At 37.4% G+C, this 26,923-nt stretch overlaps 1 protein-coding gene and 1 pseudogene across 2 annotated transcripts in view; one reads left to right on the top strand and one right to left on the bottom strand.

Moving 5' to 3' along the window:
• The window catches only part of SMARCC1 (SWI/SNF related, matrix associated, actin dependent regulator of chromatin subfamily c member 1), a 186,057-nt gene that overhangs the window by 46,380 nt on the left and 112,754 nt on the right, over positions 1-26,923 (bottom strand). For both annotated transcript variants that reach the window (XM_057704810.1, XM_057704809.1), the window contains exons 20-21: positions 20,397-20,655; positions 18,040-18,201 (exon numbers count right to left, since the gene is read on the bottom strand). In XM_057704810.1, the coding sequence (XP_057560793.1) occupies positions 18,040-18,201; positions 20,397-20,655 (421 nt within the window). The remainder of the gene's footprint in view (positions 1-18,039; positions 18,202-20,396; positions 20,656-26,923) is intronic.
• On the top strand, positions 18,294-19,049 carry LOC130835039 (ATP synthase subunit g, mitochondrial-like; annotated as a pseudogene).

Genomic DNA, 26,923 nt, shown 5'->3' with positions numbered 1-26,923 from the left:
TTATATATATTGTGGGCTAAATAAAAATAGGTGGCAACCTGGATTTGGCCCAAGAACCAAAATCTGCTAGCCCCTGCTCTAGAAAAATAGGATGAGTTTTGGATATAGACTAACTAGGTACGAATCCTGTCCCCACAATTTACCAGCTCAAGTGACCCTGGGCAAGCTACTCAACTGACAGTGGCTTCAGTCTGTTTATGTACAAAACGAGAATAATATTTCCTTCACAAGGGTAGCGCTAAGGATTAATTATTTCATGTAAAGTGCTAATAACTGTCTGGCTCACAGTTGAGTGCTCAATGACAGTTAGTAATATTATCAGAAAGTTAAGTTAGCTGGACCCAGGCCCTATCTCTCTATTAACATGAGCTCTTTCAGTGGCCTTTGGCACTGCCTCAGTGACAACAAAGGGCTCTCATTCTTCCCTGGACTCCCAAAGATCCTTCCCAATCTGGTATGTTACCTGACTTCCCCTTCCCATGTGATCTTTTCTGTAAAGGACCAGTTAGTTTTATAAAATGACTCTGTCCATGTCCCATTCCCTTACATTGTTATTAACAGGTCAGAGATACCTGACTAATCTGATTGACACTACTTTTGTAAATAAAATTGTATCAGAACACAGCCTTGCTAATTTCTTTAAGTACTGCCTATGGACGCTTTTGCACCACAAAGGCAGAATTGAGTAGTCGCGACAAAGACCATCTGGTCTGCAAAAGCCTAAGATTTTTACCATCTGGCCCTTTATAGAAAAAAGTTTGCTAACCTCTGTGATAGAAAATTCATGCTAATGTGATAGTCCTGCTAATGAACAAAGATACTCTGGAGACACTGTTGGACTCTCAAGGTCTCAACTTCAATGTTGGGAACTGAGGGACACTAGTGGAGAGATGCGAGGGTGGCCTCATATGATCCCTGCCTCAAGATTTCCATGTCCTTGTATAAACCCTCTCCCTTGAGTGTGAGTGGCAACTGTGATTTCTTTCTAGACACAACAGAATACCACAAAGCTGACAGGATGTTAGGTTATATAAGACCCTGTGCTATTACTCACTCTAGAGACTTTCCTTGCTGGCTTGATGAAGTAAGCTGCCATGCTGGGGAAGCCGAAATGGCAAAGAGCCCTGGGTGGCCCTAGGAGCTGAGGGAAGTTTCCAGATGTCAGCCAGCAAGAAGTTGAGGCTTTCAGTTCTACAACTGGAAGTAAATAAATTCAGAGAACAGGAGTGAGCTTGGGAGTGGATTCTTCAACATTCAAGCCTCCAGATGAGAATGTTGCCCAGTCACCACCTAGATTGTAGCCTTTTGTGATCTGAAGCAGAGGACACGTTAGGCTGAGCATAGATTTCTGAGTCACAGAAACTATGAAATAATAAATACATCTTGTTTTAAGCCTCTACTTTTGTGGTAATTTGTTATGCAGCAATATATAACTACTAAACCCCTAAATTTTTTAATTAATTAAGTAATTAATTTTATTGGCTGTGTTGTGTCTTTTTTTTTGCTGTGCGCGGGCTTTCTTTAGTTGTGGTGAGTGGGAGCTACTCTTCATTGTGGTGCGTGGGCTCCTCACTGCCCTGGCTTCTCTTGTTGCAGAGCACGGGCTCTAGGCGCGTGGGCTTTAGCAGTTGCAGCACATGGGCTCAATAGTTGTGGCTCACAGGCTCTAAAGCACAGGCTCAATAGTTATGGTGCAGGGGTTTAGTTGCTCCGCAGCATGTGGGATCTTCCTGGTGCAGGGATCAAACCCGTTTCCCCTGCATTGGCAGGAAGATTCTTAACCACTGCACCACCTAGGAAGCCCTATACCCCCTAAGCTTTTGAATGAATCTCACCCAAGGGTGAGAAGCAAATTATCTAGCATCCATGATAAGAATATCTTCAGAGACTAGAAATAGGAAATGGCCTCATCCACTATTCCAGGATTATCTTGTTTCCAGTCACCACCTTTTTCTCCTAGTTTCTGCAGTGAAGTGTGCTTTTCAGTCTAGTAATAATATGGTTAGCAAAACCAAAATGAGGAGAGATAAAGAAACCATTTCCAAAAAGTTGAGGGAATTGGAAGTTAGCTTTGAGGAGAGAATCAAATGAATAGCATCTGAGGCAAGAATTGTTAACAGCCACTTCCGGGCTTTATGTTCCTAGAAAGTGACCTTTTCACCATCATTATTATAAGGATGCTCTTCTTAATCTCCTGATGGACTTGAGACTAGTTCTTAACCTTCTTGAAAACTAAGAGTAATGAGTTGAGTTCCCCTACACAGAGCTGTGACAAATGGCTCAAGATACACTCCTTGGAGTCCTATATTTCACAAGGTGTTAATCCACTCAATGATACCGAAAAATCTTCTCTGAACATTCTATTGGTGATTCAATTTCCCTAAAAGCATAGTCATTTATAAGGAAAAAGCAACAATGAACTTAATCTTTCAAATTTCTCTAAACCATAATTACGATATAGATAGAAAATCTACTCAGAAGCAAAAAAAAAAAGTAAAGTAAAAATTAAATAAAACCAATACTTGAGGTTAGGAAATACAAATGGAGGGTATAATAACAAGTACTTGACAGACTCTTGACTGGCCCTTGAATATACATGCACATTCCAACTCTAGGGGGAAGGACTGATGACCTAAAAGGGGCTAAGAGTCACTGCCTTATGATGTTTATTTAGGAAAATATCCTTATTCTTCGGAGACCTATGCTGAATTATTTAGGAGGTGCAAAGAATCACGATGTCTATAACTTACTTTGAAATAATTCAGTAAAATAATAGTAAAATAAAAATTGTTTAGATTCCTAGATACTGAAAAATGGCAAAATTGAACCTAACTGGTAGACATACGAGATTTCACTATGCTGCCCTATCAACATTTCAGTATGTTTGGCTACAAGTAAACAGGTTATCAGAAAGGCTATTTTGTTTCATCCCCAGGTCAAATTAAAAAAAAAAAAGTTAATGAAGCTCTTTAATAAAAGGCTTAGTAATAAAGTAAAAAAAAAAAAACTTTAATATTCAAATATATTACATAAATTATTTGAAAAATAAAACAATTTAACAATTCCTAGATGGGGGTCTATTCTAAACCTAACAGAATAAAACTTAAATACATACGTCAGACCCTGACACTCTTCTGTTCAAACCCCTCATCTGGCTCCACCTCAGAGTAAACATTAAAATGTTACAATGGCCCAGAGGGCCCCTCATAATCTCCCTTGACCTCCTCTACCCTGCAATACAGCTACCTGCCCATGATCCTCCTTGCTATTCCTCAACTATGCCTGGCATCTCCTGTCCAGGGGCCTCTATACGGGCTGCTCCCAATGCCTGGAATCCTTTGACCTTAGATGTCTACACATTCCCTTCCTTGCCTTTCACTTACATCTTTGCTCAAATGTCACCTTCACTCCCTGACCATTTAAAACTGCAATTCCCCTACTCTGACCACAATGCCATGAGACTAGATATCAATTACAGGAAAAAAACTGTAAAAAATACAAACACATGGAAGCTAAACAATCCACTATTAAACAATCAAGAAATCACTGAAGAAATCAAAGAGGAAATAAAAAAAATACCTAGAAACAAATGACAATGAAAACACAATAACCCAAAACCTACGGGACGCAGCAAAAGCAGTTATAAAAGGGAAATTTACAGCAATACAGTCCGACCTCAAGAAACAAGAAAAATATTGAATAAACAACCTAACCTTACACCTAAAACAATTAGAGAAAGAACAAAAAAAAAACCCCAAAGTGAGTAGAAGGAAAGAAATCATAAAGATCACATCAGAAATAAACGAAAAAGAAATGAAGGAAACAATAGCAAAGATCAATACAACTAAAAGCTGGTTCTTTGAAAAGATAAACAAAATTGATAAACCATTAGCCAGACTCACCAGGAAAAAAAGGGAGAATATGCAAATCAACAGAATCAGACATGAAAAAGCAGAAGTAACAACTGTCACCAGAGAAATACAAAAGATCATGAGAGACTACTACAAGCAACTATATGCCAATAAATGAGATAACCTGGAAGAAATGGATAAATTGTTAGAAAAGTACAACCTTCCAAGACTGAACCAGGAAGAAATAGAAAATATGAACAGACCAATCACAAGTACGGAAGTTGAGACTGTGATTAAAAATCTCCCAAAAAACAAAAGCCCAGGGTCAGATGGATTCACAGGTGAATTCTATCAAACATTTAGAGGAGAGCTAACACCTATCCTTTTTTTTTTTTTTTAATTTTTTAAATTAATTAATTAAATTATTGGCTGCATTGGGTCTTCGTTGCTGCACATGGGCTTTCTCTAGTTGTGGAGAGTGGGGGCTACTCTTCGCTGTGGTGTGCAGGCTTCTCATTGCAAGGGCTTCTCTTGTTGCGGAGCATAGGCTCTTGGAACATAGGCTTCAGTACTTGTGGCACGCAGGTTCAGCCGTTGTGGCGCAGGGGCTTAGTTGCTCCACAGCATGTGGGATCTTCCTGGACCAGGGATGGAACCTATGTCCCCTGCACTGGCAGGCAGATTCTTAACCACTGCGCCACAGGGAAGTCTCCTTATCCTTCTTAAACTCTTCCAAAATATAGCAGAAGGAGGAACACTCCCAAACTCATTCTACAAGGCCACAATCACTCTGATACCAAAACCAGAAAAAGATGTCACAAAAAAACAAAATTACACGCCAATATCACTGATGAACATAGATGCAAAAATCCTCAACAAAATACTAGCTAACAGAATCCAACAGCACATTAAAAAGATCACACAACATGACCAAGTGGGGTTTATTCCTGGAATGCAAGGATTCTTCAATAAGCAAATCAATCCATGTGATACATCATATCAACAAATTGAAGGAGAAAAACCATATGATCATCTCAACAGACGCAGAAAAAGCTTTTGACACAATTCAACATCCATTTATGATAAAAACTCTCCAGAAAATGGGCATAGAAGGAAATTACCTCAACATAATAAAAGCCATGTATGACAAACCAACAGCCAACATCATTCTAAGTGGTGAAAAACTGAAAGCATTCCCTTTAAGGACAGGAACAAGACAAGGGTGCCCACTCTCACCATTATTATTCAACGTAGTTTTGGAAGTTCTAGCCATAGCAATCAGAGAAGAAAATGAAATAAAAGGAATCCAAAATGGAAAAGAACTAAAATTGTCACTCTCTGCAGATGACATAATATTATACATAGAAAGCCCTAAAGACTCCACCAGAAAACTGCTAACACTAATCGATGAATTTAGTAAAGTAGCAGGATACAAAATTAATGCACAGAAATCTCTTGCATTCCTATACACTAACAACGAAAAAGCAGAAAGAGAAATTAAGGAAACTCTCCCATTTACCATTGCAACCAAAAGAATAAAATACCTAGGAATAAACCTGCCTAAGGAGGCAAAAGACCTGTATGCAGAAAACTATAAGACCCTGATGAAAGAAATCAAAGATGATACAAACAGATGGAGGGACATACCATGTTCTTAGATTGGAAGAATCAACATTGTGAAAATGACTATACTACCCAAAGCAATTTACAGATTCAACACAATCCCTATCAAATTACCAATGGCATTTTTCACAGAACTAGAACAAGAAATCTTTCAATTTGTATGGAAACTCAAAAGACCCTGAATAGCCAAAGCAATCTTGAGAAGGAAAGACAGAGATGGTGGAATTAGGCTTACCTGACTTCAAACTATACTACAAGGCCACAGGGATCAAGACAGTATGGTACTGGCACCAAAACAGAAGGGAAGATCAGTGGAACAGAACAGAGAACTCAGAGGAAAGCCCAAGCACATATGGGCACCGTATGTTTGACAAAGGAGGCACCAATATACAATGGAAGAAGACAGCCTCTTCAATAAGTGGTGCTGGGAAAACTGGACAACTACACGTAAAAGAATGAAATTAGAACACTTGCTAACACCATACACAAAAATAAACTCCAAATGGATTAAAGACCTACATGTAAGGCCAGACACTATAAAACTCCTCGAGGAAAACATAGGCAGAACACTCTATGACATCCATCAAAGCAAGATCCTTTTGGACCCACCTCCTAGAATCATGGAAATAAAATCAAGAATAAACAAATGGGGCCTCATGAAACTTAAAAGCTTTTGCACAGCGAAAGAAACCATAAACAAGATCAGAAGACAACCCTCAGAATGGGAGAAAATACTTGCCAATGAAGCAACAAACCAAGGATTAACCTCCAAAATGTACAAGCAGCTCATGCAGCTTAATACCAAAAAAGCAAATAACCCAATCCACAAATGGGCGGAAGACCTAAATAGACATGTCTCCAAAGAAGACATCCAGATGGCCAACAAACACATGAAAAGATGCTCAACATCACTAATCATCAGAGAAATGCAAGTCAAAGCCACAATGAGGTATCACCTCACACCAGTCAGAATGGCCATTATCACAAAATTTGGAAACAACAAATGTTGGAGAGGGTGTGGAGAAAAGGAAGTTCTCCTGCACTGTTGGTGGGAATGTAAGTTGGTACAGCCACTATGGAAAACAATTTGGAGGTTCCTTAAAAAACTACAAATAGAACTACCATATGACCCAGCAATCCCACTCCTGGACATATACCCAGAGAAAACCATCATCCCAAAAGAAACATGTACCATAACGTTCACTGCAGCACTATTTACAACAGCCAGGACATGGAAGCAACCTAAATGTCCATTAACAGATGAATGGATAAAGAAGATGTGGCACATACATACAATGGAATATTACTCAGCTGTAAAAATCAATGAAACTGGGACATTTTTAGAGATATGGATGGACCTAGAGACTGTCATACAGAGTGAAGTGAGTCAGAAAGAGAAAAACAAATATTGTATATTAACACATATATGTGGACTATAGAAAAATGGTACAAATCAACCAGTTTGCAAGGCAGAAATAGAGACCCAGATGTAGAGAACAAACATGGACACCAAGTGGGGAAAGCGGGGAGGGTTGGGGGGGAATGAATTGGGAGATTGGGATACCAAATTGTACTCTAAATATATGCAGTTTATTGTAAAAAATAAAAAAATAAAAAGTTTAAAAAAATAAAATAAAAAAATTTTTAAAAAAACAGATGAATGGATAAGAAGATGTGGCACATATATACAATGGAATATTACTCAGCCATAAAAAGGAATGAAATGGAGCTATATGTAATGAGGTGGATAGGCCTAGAGTCTGTCATACAGAGTGAAGTAAGCCAGAAAGAGAAAAACTAATACTGTATGCTAACTCATGTATACGGAGTATATATACATATAAAAAAATGGTACTGATGAACCCAGTGACAGGGCAAGAATAAGGATGCAGATGCAGAGAATGGACTGGAGGTCTCGGGGTTGGGGAGGCGGCGGGGGGCAAAGGGGAAGCTGGGACGAAGTGAAGAGAGTAGCATAGGCATATATACACTACCAACTGTAAAATCAATAGCTAGTGGGCAGTTGCTGTATAACAAAGGGAGATCAACTCGATGATGGGTGATGCCTTAGAGGGCCAGGACAGGGAGGCTGGGAGGGAGTCGCAGGAGGGAGGGGATAACGAGGATATATATATAAATACAGCTGATTCACTTTTGTGTATCTGAAAAGCTGGTACAAGAGTGTAAAGCAATTATATTCCAATAAAGAGCTTAAAAAAAAATTGCAATTCCCTACTCTTCACTCTTATTGACGGGCCCCTGCTTTATTTTTCACCATGCTATTTACCAGCCAACACATTCTTTCTACATATTTACATTTATACATTCTAAGTTTTACATATTAGACTCCTGTCCATCTTCCATCTAAAACATAACGTCCATGAGGGCAGAAATTTTGGTCGGCTTTGTTTACAAGTATCCTAGCAACTAGAACACAATGAGATGCCATGATAACACAACATATTTACAGTTTTATTTATCTCTGAGTTAAAAGGGGGAAAAAAAGTCTTGTTTAAAATTGATATCCCACCTAAGAATGCTTATGTGGTATATAGGCTCAGACACTGAATCACACTGAATTTTGCTGTGAGTTTCTTAGCACTTAATCTTCAATAGATGAAACATCCACAGTCACTCTTGCCTGTCTCCTTATGCAGAGCCTAGGTTTTCCGGAGGGCCTGGGTCTTTTTCTATTGTATTTGCCATAGTATATAAAGCCATACATACAATGGAGCTATTAGGCCTTTAATGATCCTTGTTCAATGAATGAAAAACACACAAACGTACCTACATATTTTACTTCTGGCAGTGCGCTACAGGGAAAAGAGGTTGAGTTTTGGGGTCAGAGATATTTAGGTTCAAATTTTAACACATTAACAGGCATGCCAATGAAACCTGCCAACTTAGTTTCCTTGCTTCTATATAAAAACAATGACACTTTCTTCAAAGGGTTGTCCTGAAAAGAATCTCAAATGACCAAACAGAAAACCCCTATATAATGTGTGACAAATATTGGTGCTCAGAAAGAAATATTGGTTTCCAATGATTTCTAAGCAATGTTTAAAACATCTCTTCATTACTTGTGTCTTAACTTCTCCCACCTCCCCTATAACTCTGGCAAATAAAACTTCATAATATTTTCAGGTTAAATAAAAAAGGTCTCAAATATCAGTATTATTTCTTCTATTCCTAAAATGGTCTCTGGTCAAACAAAAAACCATACAAACTTAGAGAAATCGGTAGGTAATAATCAATGACTAGAATGTTAAAGAGGCTAAATTGAAAAAGTGCCTTCTGATAAGCTAACACTTATTTCCTAAACAACTCCCACGAGAAGTATCCGAATAAATAAAAAATAAGGTGTTTCAGACCTAGTGTTCATCTATATTAACTTTTGTTTCACAAAATACTACCCCCCAAATCCACAATAAATAGTTAGACAGGCTAATGAGAGAAATCCAGTCTTGTATTTCATAAGGAAACATTTATTTTTTCCCATATTATCACTTTACCATCATTAATACACAGAAGTTACCAGTGTAACTGTAAATTAAGTATCACAATAAAAAGTATGATTAATCTACCACCCAAGCACAATATTATCTGGATAAGGAAAACCTACATCATTCTATTTCGAATCTGTGTGCTATGTAATAAGGCACTATTTTATTATATAAAGTGTTAAGTTTAAATGTAAACTTGATACTTCCTTTCTTTGAACTCTGAACTTGGAATGTGGTTAGAAAGATAGGAGGTATACTGTTGACTCCCCACTACAACTGTGCTGAACCACTTCCAGAGGGAGCACCATTTGCTGATTCCTAACTTATTCTAATAGTCACAGCCCAATATAAATCACTTTAAGAGGCCAGCATAGGTTATAGAATTCTGCTCACAAATCATTTAGAAATACTCATATTAGCCTGTTATTTCCCTTAACCCTAATTAAATGGTAAAAGGACCCAAATTCTGTTGCTGCAATAGTGAGTATACACCACTTCAGAAAGGTTACCTGAAAGGCTACCTCCAAGTATTATGAATGAAGTTTACTGTTCACGCCATTCAAAGAATCACCCTTTTGTAGTCTCCAATGCTTCCTGCAGCAGTCTGATCCAAGCTTTGCCTATTGTGGAAACCATACATTCACTAATGAATCAGGAAAATCTAGCCCCACAGGACTAAGATTGCTAGATCTCTTTTTTTTTTTTTGGTCCTCTTTTAAATCCCTAAACTAGAAATGGCCAACTCTGCAACCTGTTTCTTAACCACTAATGATTTATGGTATCATTTACCAAAAAATTTTAAACAGATTTAAATGTAAAACCATGTCCCAGATTTTGCAAAGTACAGAAACTTCTTTCAATCAAATAAGAAGGCTTTGCCAACCCTTTTCAATTCCATGACCACAGGAAACCAAAAGACCCTACAAATAAACCAAAAACACACACAAAAAAGTTGAGGAAAGTAAGACCTTTCCCAGGCATTCAATAGACCCAGGTTTTCCTGGCGTGAGCTAGGCTCTGCCTCATGGTACAGAATCAACAAAAAGCAACAGAGATGTGGCTTGCTTTGCTAATTTCAGTCTCCATCAAAGAGAAAGGAAAATAAGTGAGTTTTCAAACTAAGAAATACTGTGGATACTATAAATTACTTTTTTTTAAAAATTAATTAATTAATTTATTATTTTTTGGGGATACACCAAGTTCAATCATCTGTTTTTATACACATATCCCCATATTCCCTCCCTCCCTCGACTCCCCTCCCCACCCTCCCTCGAGTCCCCCCCACCCTCCCCGCCCCAGTCCTCCAAGGTATCTTCCATCCTCGAGTTGGACTCCCTTTGTTATACAACAACTTCCCACTGACTATCTGTTTTACAGTTGGTAGTATATATATGTCTGTGCTACTCTCTCGCTTCGTCTCAGCTTCCCCTTCACCCCCCGCCCCCTCCCAAACCTCGAGTTCTCCAGTCCATTCTCTGCATCTGCGTCCTTGTTCTCGTCACTGAGTTCATCAGTACCATTTTTAGATTCCGTATATGTGAGTTAGCATACAATATTTGTCCTTCTCTTTCTGACTTACTTCACTCTGTATGACAGATTGTAGTTCTATCCACCTCATTACATATAGCTCCATCTCATCCCTTTTTATAGCTGAGTAATATTCCATTGTATATATATATATATGCCACATCTTTATCCATTCATTTGTTGATGGGCATTTAGGTTGCTTCCGTGTCCTGGCTATTGTAAATAGTGCTGCAATAAACATTATGGTACATGTTTCTTTTGGGATGATGGTTTTCTTTGGGTACATGCCCACGAGTGGGATTACTGGCTCATATGGTAGTTCTATTTGTAGCTTTTTAAGGAACCTCCAAATTGTTTTCCATAGTGGCTGTACCAACTTACAATCCCACCAACAGTGCAGGAGAGTTCCCTTTTCTCCACACCCTCTCCAACATTTGTTGTTTCCAGATTTTGTGATGATGGCCATTCTGATCGGTGTGAGGAGATACCTCATTGTGGCTTTGACTTGCATTTCTCTGATGATTAGTGATGTTGAGCATCTTTTCATGTGTTTGTTGGCCATTATAAATTACTTTTTAATTCAAAGCCTTGGTACTCTGGATTAGTAACCGATATTAAGAACAGTTAGTTCAATAACTTGTTCTGAGGGCTAGTGTGAGAAGTTTGATTAATTGGAAAATCTGTTTCTATATCTACAAAATGAAACTGCTAGATTGACACTTTAAAGAAAGCAGAGAAAACAACAGGGGTAGGCCCTATGTAAGCACAAAGAAACCCTAAGATTTTAGGCTAGAAGAGACCTTACTGGTATCTACTCAAATCACCTAGAATAGAGCAACAGGAGTTCAGGTGGTATTATCTGTGGTGTACTGACCGACACTTAAATTTTTTACTTCATATTATCTTTATTCTATAAGAATAAATGATAAAGACGAAATCACTGCAGCTGAAGCACAGGTTGTATAAATTTCATACAACTGGGACAAAGAACTACTATTAGGCAAGATGACAGCAATAAATTTTTACCTTGAGTTATTCATCAGACATTGTTTCACAATGAATGAAAAAAATTAATGAATAACGTAAGAAACATTGGAAATACACTACTGATAACTGCATATAAAATAGTACTTTTGCCTTAGTGTGAAAATTACTCGCTCATATAGGAACACTTCCTCTTTGAAAAATCAAGTATTGCTTATGAAGCTACTTTATTAAAATTTTACTCCTCTTCAGGATCAATTAAACAAAAAATAGATAAAAGTCCTTACTAGAAAAAACATCATTTGTCCAATATCACAGACTGGCATAGCTAAACAATACATTATAGAGTGTATCTAACCATCTCTTTCTTTTTAGAGATAAGAGAACTCAGAGCTGACAAACTCAGAGCTTTTTAAAGTCCTGTAACTATACAAGGCAGAACCAAAGGTAGAACCATGTCTGCAAAATCCTAAAATTCAACAAACAATATGCTGTCTGTAAAACACACAGTTTACATCCAAAGACACAAATAAACTGCAAGTAAATTTATGAAAAAAGAAAGTCCATGAAAACACAGTAACCAAAAAGAGAACTGGAGGGGTATGTTAACATCAGATAAAACAGACTTTTAAACAAAAAATGTTACAAGAGAAAAAGAAAGATACTACATAATGATAAAAGTGTCAACCCAACAAAAAGATGCAACAATTATAAACATACATGCAACTAACAACAGAGCCTCAAAATATATGAAACAAAAGCAGACAGAATTGAAGAAAGAAAATACAGTTCAACAACAAAAGTTGGAGATTTCAAGACATTTCAAAAAGGATGTAACATCTAGGGAAAAAGATAAAGCAGACAACTTGAACAACAGTATAAACGAGCCATACCAAACATACACAGAAGACACCATTCAACAATAGCAAAATACAAAATGAATACTTTCACCAGGACAGACAACATATTAAGCAACAAAAAAAGTCTCAATAAATTTTAAAAGATAGAAATCACATAAATTATCTTCTGTGAATAAAATGGAATGAGACTAGAAATTAAAGAAGAAAACCTAAAAAATTCATAAATTTGTACAAATAAAACAACATATTCTTTTTTTTTTCTTTTCTTTTTTTTTTTAAAGAAACTTTATTTCTGTCAACCTCTTTCCATTTTATGAGTTTGTGGAAGAGTAGCTTAAGACCATTTAGTGGTTTGAACAACATACTGTTATACAACCAATGGGTCAAAGAAGAAATTACAAAGGAAACTGAGAAGAAGAAAAACAAAAACAAAATATATTAAAACTTCTGGAATGCAGCAAAAAGAGGGAGATTTATATAGCTATGAGTCTACATTATCTATATTAATAAAGAAGAAAGATCTCAAATCAATATCCCATCTTCCAACTTAAGGCACTATTAAAAGAAGAGCAAACAATCAAAAGCAAGCAGAAGGAAGGAAATAAAGATTAGCGTGATGATAAATTAGAGAATAGAAAAATAATAGAGAGAACCACTGAAATGAAAAGTTGGTTCTTTGAAAAGATTAAATTGACAAGCCTTTGTCTAGATTGGTGAAGGAAAATAAAAAAGTGGACCAAATTACTATAATCAGGAATGAAAATGGAAACACTACCAGCCTCACAGAAATTAAAAGGAATACAAAAGAACATTATGAACTTTTAAAAAAACAGCTTTACCAAGATATAATTCACATACCAGATCAACCCATTAAAATGGGTACAATTCAATGAATTTTAGTGTATTCTCAGATATGTAGAACCATCACCACAGTAAATTTTATAACATTTTCATCACCTCAAAGAGAAATCCCTTACCCTTCAGCTATCATCCCCCTTCACCCCTGTTCCTCCCAGCCCTAAGTAACCATTAATCTACTTTCTGTCTCTACAGATTTACCTATTTCATATAAGTGGAATTACATACTATATTGTCTCTTTTCACTGGCTTCTTTCACCTACCATAATCTTTATAAGGTTCCTCCATGATGTGGCCTATGTTAATAATACTTCATTCCATTTTACAGTCATATTAATATTGCATTGTATACCACATTTTGTTCATCCATCCAGTTGATGGACATCTGAGTTGTTTTTACTTTTGGTTTTATGATTTTTTGTGTGTGTGTCAAAAAAAATTGATAATTTACAAATTCCTAGAAAAACAAACTACCAAAACTGTTTCAAAAAGAAATAGATTTTCTAAAGCAAGTAAACAGATTTTGAGTCAGTAGTCAAAAAACATTTTAAATACAGCCATTACAGAAAACAGTACGGAGGTTCCTCAGGAAACTAAAAACAGAATTAGCATCAGAAGTCCCACTCTTGGGCATATATCCAGAGAAAACCATAATTCAAAAAGACACATGCACCCCAACGTTCATTCCAGAACTATTTACAATAGCTAAGACATGGAAACAACCTAAATGTCCATCGACAGATGAACGGATAAAGAAGATGTGGTATGCATATACAATCAAATACTACTCAGCTGTAAAAAATGGAGTTGGTGGAATCAGGCTTCCCGACTTCAAACTATACTACAAGGCCATAGTGATCAAGACAGTATGGTACTGGCACAAAAATAGAAAGGAAGATCAATGGAATAGAATAGAGAACTCACAAGTAAGCCCAAACACATATGGGCACCTTATCTTTGACAAAGGAGGCACGAGTATACAATGGAAAAAAGACAGCCTCTTCAGTAAGTGGTGCTGGGAAAATTGGACAGCAACATGTAAAAGAATGAAATTAGAACACTTCCTAACACCATACACAAAAATCAACTCCAAATGGATTAAAGACCTACATGTAAGGCCAGACACTATAAAACTCCTCGAGGAAAACATAGGCAGAACACTCTATGACATTCATCAAAGCAAGATCCTTTTGGACCCACCTCCTAGAATCATGGAAATAAAATCAAGAATAAACAAATGGGACCTCATGAAACAAAAGCTTTTGCACAGCGAAAGAAACCATAAACAAGACTAAAAGGCAACCCTCAGAATGGGAAAAAATAATTGCCTATGAAACAACGGACAAAGGATTAACCTCCAAAATATACAAACAGCTCATGAAGCTTCATACCAAAAAAGCAAATAACCCAATCCACAAATGGGCAGAAGACCTAAATAGACATTTCTCCAAAGAAGACATCCAGATGGCCAACAAACACATGAAAAGATGCTCAACATCACTCATCATCAGAGAAATGCAAGTCAAAGCCACAATGAGGTATCACCTCACACCGATCAGAATGGCCATCATCACAAAATCTGGAAACAACAAATGTTGGAGAGGGTGTGGAGAAAAGGGAACTCTCCTGCACTGTTGGTGGGACTGTAAGTTGGTACAGCCACTATGGAAAACAATTTGGAGGTTCCTTAAAAAGCTACAAATAGAACTACCATATGAGCCAGTAATCCCACTAGTGGGCATATACCCAAAGAAAACCATCATCCCAAAAGAAACTTGTACCATAATGTTTATTGCAGCACTATTTACAATAGCCAGGACATCGAAGCAACCGAAATGCCCATCAACAAATGAATGGATAAAGATGTGGCATAAATACACAATGGAATATTACTCAGCTATAAAAAGGGATGAGATGGAGCTATATGTAATGAGGTGGATAGAACTACAATCTGTCATACAGAGTGAAGTAAGTCAGAAAGAGAAGGACAAATATTGTATGCTAACTCACATATACGGAATCTAAAAATGGTACTGATGAACTCAGTGACGAGAACAAGGATGCAGATGCAGAGAATGGACTGGAGAACTCGAGGTTTGGGAGGGGGCGGGGGGTGAAGGGGAAGCTGAGACGAAGCGAGAGAGTAGCACAGACATATATATACTACCAACTGTAAAACAGATAGTCAGTGGGAAGTTGTTGTATAACAAAGGGAGTCCAACTCGAGGATGGAAGATGCCTTAGAGGACTGGGGCAGGGAGGGTGAGGGGGACTCGAGGGTGGGGAGGGGAGTCGAGGGAGGGAGGGAATATGGGGATATGTGTATAAAAACAGATGATTGAACTTGGTGTACCCCACAAAAAAAAATTAATTAATTAATTAAAAAAAAAAAAAAAGAATGAAATAATGCCATTTGCAGCAACATGGATGGACCCAGAGATTATCACACTAAGTTAGTTAGAAAGAGAAAGACAAATACCATATGATATGACTTATATGTGGAATCTAAAATATGACACAAATACTTAAGTATGAAATGGAAACAGACCCATGGACATAGAGAATAGACCTGCAGTTGCCAAGGGGGAGGGAGTAGGGGGAGGGATGGAGTGGGAAGTGTGGTTAGTACATGTAAGCTATTATATATAGAATTGATAAACAACAGGGTTCTACTGTATAGCACAGAAAACTATGTTCAATATCCTATGATAAACCATAATGGAAAAGAATATTTAAAACAGAATGTGTACCTATGTATAACGGAATCACTTTGCTATACAGCAGAAAATAATTCGACATTTTAAATCAACTATACTTCAATTTAAAAAAATTTTTTAAAACAGATGATTGAACCTGGTGTACCCCCAAAAAAATAAAAATAAATAAATAAATAAATAAATAAATAAATAAATTTTTTAAAGCGTGACTTGATGGCTTCACATATGAATTCTACCAAACATTTAAAGAACACCAATACTTTTCAAACTCTTCCAAAAATTAGAACAATTTCTAACATTCTTAGAAGTTAGTATTACCTTAATACCAAAACCAAAGATATCAAAAGAAATAAAAAGTACTAACCAATATCCCTTATGAATACAGATGCAAAAATGTTTTAACAAAATACTAGCAAACCTGATCCAATATAATATTAAATGTTTTAGTCACATTGATCAAGTGGGATTTATCTCAGAAATGCAAAGGTGGTTCAACAGGTTAGACTCAATTAATATAACATAAATATTTACTTACGGAATAAAGTAAAAATACCACACATTATCTCCATTGATAAATTAAAAGCAGCTGATAAGGACTTCCCTGGTGGTCCAGTGGTTAAGAATCCACCTTTCAATGCAGGAGAACTAAGATCCCACATGCCATGCAGCAACTCAGCCCATGCGCTGACACTACTGAGCCTGCACACCTCAATTAGAGAACCTGCATGCCACAAACTGGAGGCCACATGCTCTAGAGCCCTAGCACTGCAATGAAGATCCCATGTGCTGCAACTAAGACCCAACAAAGCCAGCGATAAATAGACAGATAAATAAAAGTTTAAAACGCTGATAAAAGGAATCTAAGAAAATTAAACATATAACATCATACTAATGATAAAATGCTAAAAGCTTCCCCCGCTAAGATCAGAAAAACAATTCCATTTACAACATTCAAAACAATAAAATACAAAGGAAAAGATTTAATGAAGGAAATGCAAGACTAAAAACTTCAAAACGTTGCTGAAACAAATTAAAGAAGACCTAAATAAATGGAAAGACATCTGATGTTCACTGCTTAAAAGATCTAATATTGTTGAGATGGCAATACTCCCCAAACTGAATGCAAATAAAAATCACAATGAGATACCACTTCACACACACCTAGGATGGGCATTTTTTTAAAAAGGAGAGGGGGGAAACGTGTTGGTAAGGATGTGGAGAGATTGGAACCTTCATACATTGCTAGTGGAAATAAAATGGTAAAACCACTGTGAAAACAGCTGAGTATTTCCTCAAAAGTTAAATACAGAATTACCACAAGATCCAGCAATTCCACTCCTACATACCCAAGAAGCAGATAATCACTAAGTAACCTGTACATGAATGTTCATAACAGCATTATTCAAAAGAATGAAAAAGTGAAAACAATACAAATATCCATGAACTGATTAATGGATTAGTAAAATGAAGTATACCCACCTAAGAATATTATTCAGCATAGAAAGACACTATAACATGGATGAACTTTGAAAACATTACGTTACATGAAAGAAGTCAGACACAAAAGGCCACACACAGTATGATTCCATTTATAGGAAATATCCAGAATAGGCAAATCCATAGAGACAGAAAGCAGATTAATGGTTACCAGAGCTGAGGAGAGAAAAAATGGGAAGTGACTGCTTAACTGGTATGGCATTTTTCTTTTGGGGTTATGAAAATGTTCTGGAATTAGACTAGTGATGAATGCAGGACATTTTGAATTTACTAGAAGCCACTGGACTACATACATTTAAGTGATTAGAATGAAGAATTTTATATGAATTTTATTTCAATTTAAAAATAACCCAAAACAATAAACTTAAACCCACTCAGCAACATATAAATTAAAATAACCACAAAAGTCCTTTCTGAATTCTTATGCCTATATGCTCAAAACCTAGATCTAAAAACAGGCACCAAATATGTCACAACTGTGATATTATTAACAGTTATGAGACAAATTAAAAAATTCTATCATAAACAGTAGAGATAAAAAAATCATACATTATTTTAGCAAGCTGATAGGAAAATACAACACCTATTAACCCTGTCCTTGGGGGCAGCAGTGACTTACCAAGCTTCTCCGGCTCATCTGGCCCTGTGCCTGCAATGCAGCTGCTCTCCAAGCCATAGGTGGGATCCACTTTCCCAGAGGCTCGTGCTGCTTCTTGTACTTTCTTGACATGAGCTTCCACCAATTCCAGTGGTACCTCCTCCCGGACACGAGAAAACTCCTCTGTTTAAGAATAAAAATGGAACAGTGACCTGGTTTTGCATAAATATTTGCTTCAATGTAAACTAGGCAATCTGACACAACATTACTCTATTATGTGTAACCTAGTGAACTTTCTGGAGACTCGATCTGATCTATACCAGCAAATCAAGAGGGCCAAAGGAGATAAACATGTACAATAATAAAATTCTATGACTCTACATTTTACCTTACACGTCACAGTGTCTTACTATATAAACAAGAGATCTTTTAAATTTCTATTAGTAACAATCAAAACTGCTATCCAGGGACTTCCCTGGTGGTCCAGTGATTAAGATTCTGTGCTTCCACAGCAGGGGGCCTGAGTTTTGCTCCCTGGTCGGGGAACTAAGATCCCGCATGCCACAAAGTGCAGCCAAAAATAAATAAATACTAAAAAAGAAAGAAAGGAAAGAAAAAAGAAAAGGAAAGAACAGAAAAATATTGCTGTCCAAATTTTATCTAACTCTGCTGGCTAGATTTCAATCAAGAAAACAGTAAGGACTTTCCGTCCTAGAACCATAGCCCAGTTTGTCCGTAACCTCGCAGAGAAGGTCCCAGTGCTGGTCAACACTGTTGTGACTTACTCAAAACCTTGACTGGCCAAATTTTGGCACTATCCCAAGGTTGAGCTGGTTCCTCCAACCCCTGCTGAGATCCCTACAGCGATTCAGAGCTTGAAAAAACTTATCAATAGTGCTCAAATCCGTAGCTTCAAACAGCTCACAGTTAAGGAAGCTCTCCTGAATGCTTTGGTGGCCGCTGAGGTATGGATGTGGTTTTGTGTTGGCGAGATCATAGGCAAGCGTGGCATCATTGGCTATGATGTCTGAAGACCAATCTTTAACATGTCATTATATTTGCTTTATTATGTGGGTGTCCTTGGACCATGTGTGAGCACATGGCTATTTGAATAAAATAAGACAATGTGTCAAAAAAAAAAAAAAGACATCAAGGATAAAACAACTAGAAAGTCAAGAAAGAGTTCTATGGTGTGAGAAAGTTCTAGTTAGAATTAATGTAATTCAAGAATGTTAAATGACTCCTTTTGCCAGTTATATCAAATACCAAATGAATCACAAAACATTTTTTAATGAAAAATCTGTTTTGTCCCTCTAAATTCTTAATAAATGCTCTTGGCTTGAAAATTATCATATTCTAAGTGTTTTAGTTTAAAATGTTATAATACTTTAGAACACAACATGGTGGGACTTTCAGTGGTTAAGACTGCCTTCCAATACAGGGGATGCAGGTTTGATCCCTGGTCAGAGAATTAAGATTCCACATGCTTCAGGGGAACTACGTCCACAATGCTATTCATGAGCCCACGTGCATCAACTAGAGAGCCCACGTGCTCTGAAGCACTCCTGCCACAACTAGAGAGAAGCCTGCACATTGCAATGAAGAGGCCGCGTACCACAACAAAGATCCCGTATGATGCAATTAAGACCTAACACAACCATGAATGAATGAATGAATAAATAAATAAATAAATAAATAAATAAAATGAATATTGTGAGAGAAGCCATTGCAGAGTTTTGAGCAGAGGAGTGATGAGATCTGACTGGCTTTAAATGAGCAGATTCAGGGAAAGAAGTTAGGATGCTGTTGTAAAAATCCACGCACACAAAAAACAAAACAAAACAAAACAAAAACATGGTATCTTTAAGGGGTAATAGCTGAGTTTTTGTTATTTACATAACTGAAATGACTGTAACAGCCGATAACACTTAAATCTGAGATAAAATTAGCATGAAAGTAGTGAACCGGGACTTCCCTGGTGGCAAAGTGGTGAAGAATCCGCCTGCCAATGCAGGGAACATGGGTTCAATCCCTGGTCCAGGAAGATCCTACATGCCATGGAGCAACTAAGCCTGCGTGCCACAACTACTAAGCCCATGTGCCACAACTACTAAGCCCGTGTGCCACAACCACTGAGGCCCCTGAGCCTAGAGCCTGGGGTTCACAACAAGAGAAGCCACCACAATGAGAAGCCTGTGCACCACAAACAGGAGTTCCCACTCGCCATAACTAAAGAAAGCCTGCATGCAGCAATGAAGACCCAATGCCACCAAAAGTTAATTACTAATTATGGGGGGGGGGGGGGGGGGGGGGGCGAGAAAGTATTGAACCATTATGTGAAATTGTTACATTGGTGAGATGGCTTAAGAAGTCCATACCCAAAGCCGCTTTGGCTGCAGCAGATGCTACACGAGGATCCACCACAGATGCCAAAAAAGCAACAGTGCTCATGACTGGGTTTCCTGACTGACTGAAGGGGACAGGCTGGTAGGCGAGGGGCCCCAGGGAAGCATCAGAATTCTCAAGGTATGGGTCCTCAATGGGAAGCCTCAAAAAGTGGAGGATGCATTCATCCTGAGTGCGACTTCCAACATGTTCTGACACTTTGTTCCAATCATCCTTGTACATCTCCAGAGCCTATAATGGGGGAAAAAAAAGGAGCTTTAATATCAAGTAACAAAGGAAGTAATATTTAATGACATTAGAAGTCTGTGATTGTTCTTCAGACAGACCTTAAAAACAGGAACAAAAATGGTTATACTGTTCATAAGAAAACAGGTAGATTTGATTGCTTTCCTGATTATATCAAATTCTCAATTAGTAAAGAAAAATAAATAAAAGGCATGCATATTACAAAGGAAGAAGAACAGCTCGTTTTTATTAATATACACAATTGTTTATATAGGAAAGCCTACGAAATCTACAAGAAAGGTATTAAACTAAAAAGTTTAGCAAGGTCATCAGTTAGAAGGACAATAGGAAAACTCAATTATATTTCTATATGTAGTATCAATGAAAATTTTTTAATTGGAAAAAGTATTTAAAATAGCACAAAAATGAAATACTTCAGAAAAATATAATGAAGAATGTGTAAGATCAATATGCTAGAAAAAATAAAACATGTTGAGAAATCAAAGACCTAAATAAATGGAGATACGCTGTGTTCATTCATTAGAAGTCTCAATAGTAAGATGTCAATTCTCTCTAAATTAAACTACAGTTTCAACGCAAACTTTTTTGTTAAAAATTAAGAAACTGATGCTAAAATTCACAAAGTACACAAAATTCTAGTTTAAAACTTTTTAACTTTTCAGAGAAACTGCTGAAAAACTCCAACATAAATAATAAAAGCAATGTCCAAGGAGGAGAGGGATAGAATGGCATGAAGAAAGCCACAAATAGGTGATGTTGCAAAAGTCAGGGAATGAATTGGGTAAAAGAATCTGTTGGGTAGCTACCAAAGTTGCTACTCTCACATGGTTCTCTTTAAAGCCAAGATTCTCAACCAGGGGCAACTGTGCCTCCTTGGGGACCTTTGGCAGGGTCTGGAGACGTTGTGGGTTGACACAACTAGGGAGGTGCTACTGGCATCAGTGGGTAGAGACCGTGGATGCTGTTAAAAATTCTGCAATACACATAAGAGCCCCCACCACAGAAAAACTATCTGGCCCATAATGTCAATAGTGGCGTGGCTAAAAAACCCTACTCTACAGCCTGATTTGCTCATTCAGTGTTAAGAGGAGCTTGCCAGGATAATGGTTCGCTCCATGTTTATTGCCTCATTGACTTTTTTTTTTCTTTTTCTTTTTTGGCAACTCCATGAGGCACGTGGGATCTTAGTTCCCTGAACGGGGATCAAATCCACACCCCCTGCATTGGAAGCACGAAGCGTTAACCACTGGGCCACCAGGGAAGTCCCACCTCAGTGAATTCTTAACTCTGGGCTCCAACTGCTGCTCTAGGTTTTCTTTCTCACTGGAATGGTAGAGGACTCCTCAAAGCCCAAGCCAACAAATCCCCTTACTCACTAAATCCCCTGAAAAACAAGGCTAATTCTGGGTATCCTCTGGACAGTCTATGGCTTTGGGTAGTTCTAACAGAAATTACTTTGAAAAAAGACCCAGACTGTAACAAAAAACAAAAATCAATCTATCTCATTAGGGTCCCTGGGGCCAGAAATATATAACTGAGACTGTCATAAATTTCTGATTAAAGGCAGAGATTCTCTTGACATGTTCTAGCATAATCTTTTCAAACTTGTTATTTTTTTAAGCTCTTTATTGGAATATAATTGCTTTACATTCTTGTCAAATTTGTTATTTTAAAAAGTTTTTATCTTTATTCATTTTCCTTCAGCTAGAGGAAAATAAGAAAGTTCAGGAAGTTTTTTTTTTTTTCCAGAATAAAGCTAAGAAATAGTCATGCAAAATTCAAGCCAGAGTCAGCATCCAGAAATGCACAAAGCTGAGAAACGGTGAAGTTCTGAGTCTGGGCACTGGTAGTAGCATTACATAAGAGGGGCAGACTGAAGAAGTTTTCAAAACAATATGGTGACAGGCTGGCTGGGAAGGAGAAGAAGGGTGACATGGAGAGAAAAGTTATTAATAGACATTTTACACTACAAAATACTTTCATTCCTCCTGTCATCACTGGGGTCTTAACCACCGCTTACCTGGATTCTTAGAATTGCCTGTCTCTATTCTAAAATGCACCCTTCCTCCTGTTGCTAGAGTGAAGTATGTTTGACACAGGACACTGTCTCTCTCCTGCCTGAAACTATTTCAGTGCTCATCATTACCTTATGGAATTAAGGCCAAATGATTATGACCAGGGCTCTGCTACTTCTTCCACCTCACCTCCATACTCTTTTAATGTTCCAGGAATACCCAGATCCCACAGCACTGTTCCTAAGTTGTGCCTATGTACAGTTTGTTCTGCACTAGCAATATCATGTACTAGAACCAACACTGGCACCCCACTCCAGGAAGCTGTCCATTATATCTCATCCACCCAGCCCAGCTGCACAGCCACTCCTCTGTACATCTCATGCTCTAATTCCTTAACTGTAGAGCTATGGCCTAGCTATTTCAATCTACAGCATCTGCCACAGTGCCTGAAACACAGTACCCTATATAATGTGCTGAATTTAACCACAAGTAACTGGACTAAAGCAGGAAAGGAATCTGACTTTTCCATGGCTCCAAGCATTAAAAAAACAACCTGGGGAACTCCCTGGTGCCAGTTTCAGTGGTTAGGACTCCTCACTTCCACTGCCGGGGGCCCAGGTACAATCCCTGGTTGAGGAACTAAGATCCTGCAAGCCAGCGGCACGGTCAAAACAGAAAACAAATAACACCATTTTTTTTTTTTAAAAAGGCTTTTCCTCAAGGCAATTTTTACTGGAAGACATACTCACCTAAAGTGTAATTCAAAAGTACACAGGAAGATAGCAACAAGGATTTACTATATAGCACACGGAACTATATTCAGTATCTTGTAATAATCTATAGCAAAGATAATCTGAAAATTTACATATATAACTGAATCACTTTGCTGTATACCTGAAACTAACACAATATTGTAAATCAACTATATTTCAATAAAAAATAAATTACACAGGAAAAAATATTTGAGTTGCATATCAAGGCAAAGCAGGTCAAGTGCATGCACACGATGAGAAAAATCTACGAGGCTGCTTACTGAATATCTTCTAATGCTGCTGTTTCTACAATCTAGCCAGTATAAAACATATGAGAAACTCATCTAGTGATAAACATTAATACCTCTCATGGATTTTCTTTGTAGGCATAAGATTTTATGGCATTAATTGTCTAAGGGATAATAAATACAAAGCATGAGAAAGCAAAGCAGCACAAGAAAGACTAAAGTTAACCAGGGAGAACAAACAAGCTCACAGATTCAAGTTTTATCAATTTCAAAGCCAGGGACAATGATAAATGATCAGGAAGAATACTGTAATCAGTTGTGGACTTACAAGAAATAGTGAAAGCCTCTTTTTAAAGATCCCCTCAGCCACTATGGAATAGAATGGAATATTTCTTCTTTCTTTCTGGCACCCTGACTCTATCAATGCCACTTCAAACTGCTGTAAGGACTGCATTAGCCTTTCGTGGCTTCTTATACTGACAATGCATTTTCAGGTGAAACACCTAAAATTCCTAACACATTTTACACATGAAATCTTACTCAAACATGCCTCCATCTTCTTGATCTTATGCATGTCTACCAATTAAAGATCTTTTCCAAACTGCATTCATTTATCCAATGAACAGATTCCACTTTGGTTATATGCAAAATTGAAATTATGCCTCCAAATTTGTAGTAAGACAATGAACTGAACACAACCAATAATAACTTGCAGCATTCCATATAATAACTTTCCTTTATAAGAAATCATATCAAATAAAGTCTTTTTACATAATCCTAAATATCTGGGAAGAATAATCCTAAATATCTGGGAAGCTGCCTGTATGATATACTTGTCCGATAAAATGGTATGATTTTAGCAAGGGCGAGGGCAGGCTGACAACAATAAACCCTCATGAGTCTTCCAGATTTGTCTGTTAGGGAGAAACTGACCATGTTTTTGGTTATAAATGGATTAAAATTTTTTCTTCTGACTTCATGTTCTTAAGCTATTAATTACCGATAAATAAACTATAAAAACAGGTGTTAATGGTAAACAATGCTGTTGGGAAGCCTTTTATTTCTCCTTGTTTAAGTGCAGACGACACCTGTTGATTCAACAGCATGTTCAAAAGAAAAATCAAGCACTGCACAGGTTCCACCTGCAGGAGAGAAAATGCACTACTGTGTGGGGATACTGTGGTTTTCTTGGATATGTTCAGGGTAAACAGTAACTCAGCCATTCTGACCTCACTCTGTATTTACTATCCACAAATCTTAATGTAGAAGAGGAGAAAATTTTGAGTATCAACGTGCAGCAAGGAAAAGAGCTCAGGAGATTGCTGTTTCAAGTAGTGTTGCACAACTAAACTTCTCCCCAGAGACCACAGATTCTAAACAAGCAATACAAAAACATATCCCATACGTTCCCCCACAAATAGTGAGAACTTTAACACCCACAACACATATGACTAGACAAGACAGCCTTGAAATAAATAAACAGGCGCTTAGAGGGAATTCCGAAGTGGTGCAGTGGTTAAGAATTTGCCTGCCAATGCAGGGGATGGGTTCGATCCCTGCTCCAGGAAGATCCCACATGCCATAGAGCAACTAAGCCTCTGAGTCACAACTATTGAGCCCATGTTCTGCAACTACTGAAGGCCGCGCACCTAGAGCCCGTGCTCTGCAACAAGAGAAGCCACAGCAATGAGGAGCCTGCGCACCACAAAGAAGAGTAGCCCATGTTCACCGCAACCAGAGAAAGCCCGTGTGCAGCAACGAAGACCCAACACAGCCAATAAATAAATAAATAAATTTATATATATTAAAAAAGGAGCTCAGAAAAGCTCTTTGCATATCACTGATACTCAATGGGCAGATGAGAATAAATTAAAGTAGTGGTAAAAACTCAAAAAGAACAAATCTTCTTGAATTTTGATCCGGAGAGACAGAGAGAGAGGCTAAGAGGGAACAAGGAAAAGTAGAAGAGGGGCGTAAAAAAGAAAAGACTTAATACATCACTAAAACTTCTTAACGAACCACAACTGTTGGAACAACTCATAAAATCACATTAAAGCAATGCAGAAACGTGAGACATCACCAGGTCCAAAGTACCCTAAAGTGTGGTCTGGAAACCCAAGGAGAATCAGACCCTTTCACGGGAACTAGAAGATCAATATCATTTTCAGAATAATACTAGGACATTATTGTCTTATTCATTATGTTGACATTTGCATAATGGTGCAAAAGCAGTTAGCATGGCCCCGTAATATGAATAAACGCAGTGGCACCAGACTGTCTTGTCATTCTATTCTTCATTGCCACATACTTGCAGAAGCAAAACAAGCCAACTTTAAACATTTCCTTGATTAAAGAGTAAAAATTATTAGTTTTACTGAATCTAAATATCTTAGCCCATGTGTTTTTAAAATTCAGTGTTATGAAATGGGAAGTAAACAAGTGGAATAAATATCAACTTTCAAAGCATGATGGCTGTCTAAAGGAAAAGCACTTGTGATTGAGTTTCAAGTTCAAGTAGCCATTCTTTTCAGTGAATGTCATTTTCACTAGAAAGAACTGCCAGCATAACATGGTTTTACAGACACAGGTATCTAGCAGACATTTTCTCAGAAATAAACAATGATTCTCAAAAATGTCACTCCAAGGAAAACAACTGATGGTGTTTGTTGCCAACGATCAAGTGAAGATTACAATTCTGAAAAATACGTATCTGCCATGAAAGCTTGTTCTGCTTTTTAAAGAACGTTCTAATGAGACTGGTCACAATATTATCAAATTAGATTTTTTGATATTGTATAATGAACTGCATCAACATTTGGAAGATTTGCATAATTCAGTAAACCTATATTTTCCAATTTATCAATGAAAGACGTTATACAACTATACATGGATAAAAGGTCCATTACTAGTGCAAGAGAGACCAATGGATTCCACGCTGCAAATAACCTTTAAGAAACTACCAGTGGTCAAGTTTTAATGTAACACAAGCATACCTCAGAGATATTATGGGTTCAGTTCTGGACTACTGTGATAAAGTGAGTCACATGGATATTTTGGTTTTCCAGTGCATACATATATGCATGTATACATATAGCTGATTCACTTCATTGTACAGCAGAAACTAGCACAACATTGTAAAGCAATTATATTTCAATTAAAATTAAATTAAAAATAAAAAAATAACTATTGTTTATACTATATTGTCATTTAAGTGTGCAATAGTATTATGCCTTAAAGA

The sequence above is a fragment of the Hippopotamus amphibius genome, chromosome 13 (assembly GCF_030028045.1).
Source record: "Hippopotamus amphibius kiboko isolate mHipAmp2 chromosome 13, mHipAmp2.hap2, whole genome shotgun sequence".
Lineage (NCBI taxonomy): Eukaryota > Metazoa > Chordata > Mammalia > Artiodactyla > Hippopotamidae > Hippopotamus > Hippopotamus amphibius.
The sequence above is the reverse complement of the archived record's forward strand: the minus strand, read 5'-3'. Positions and strand labels throughout refer to the sequence as shown.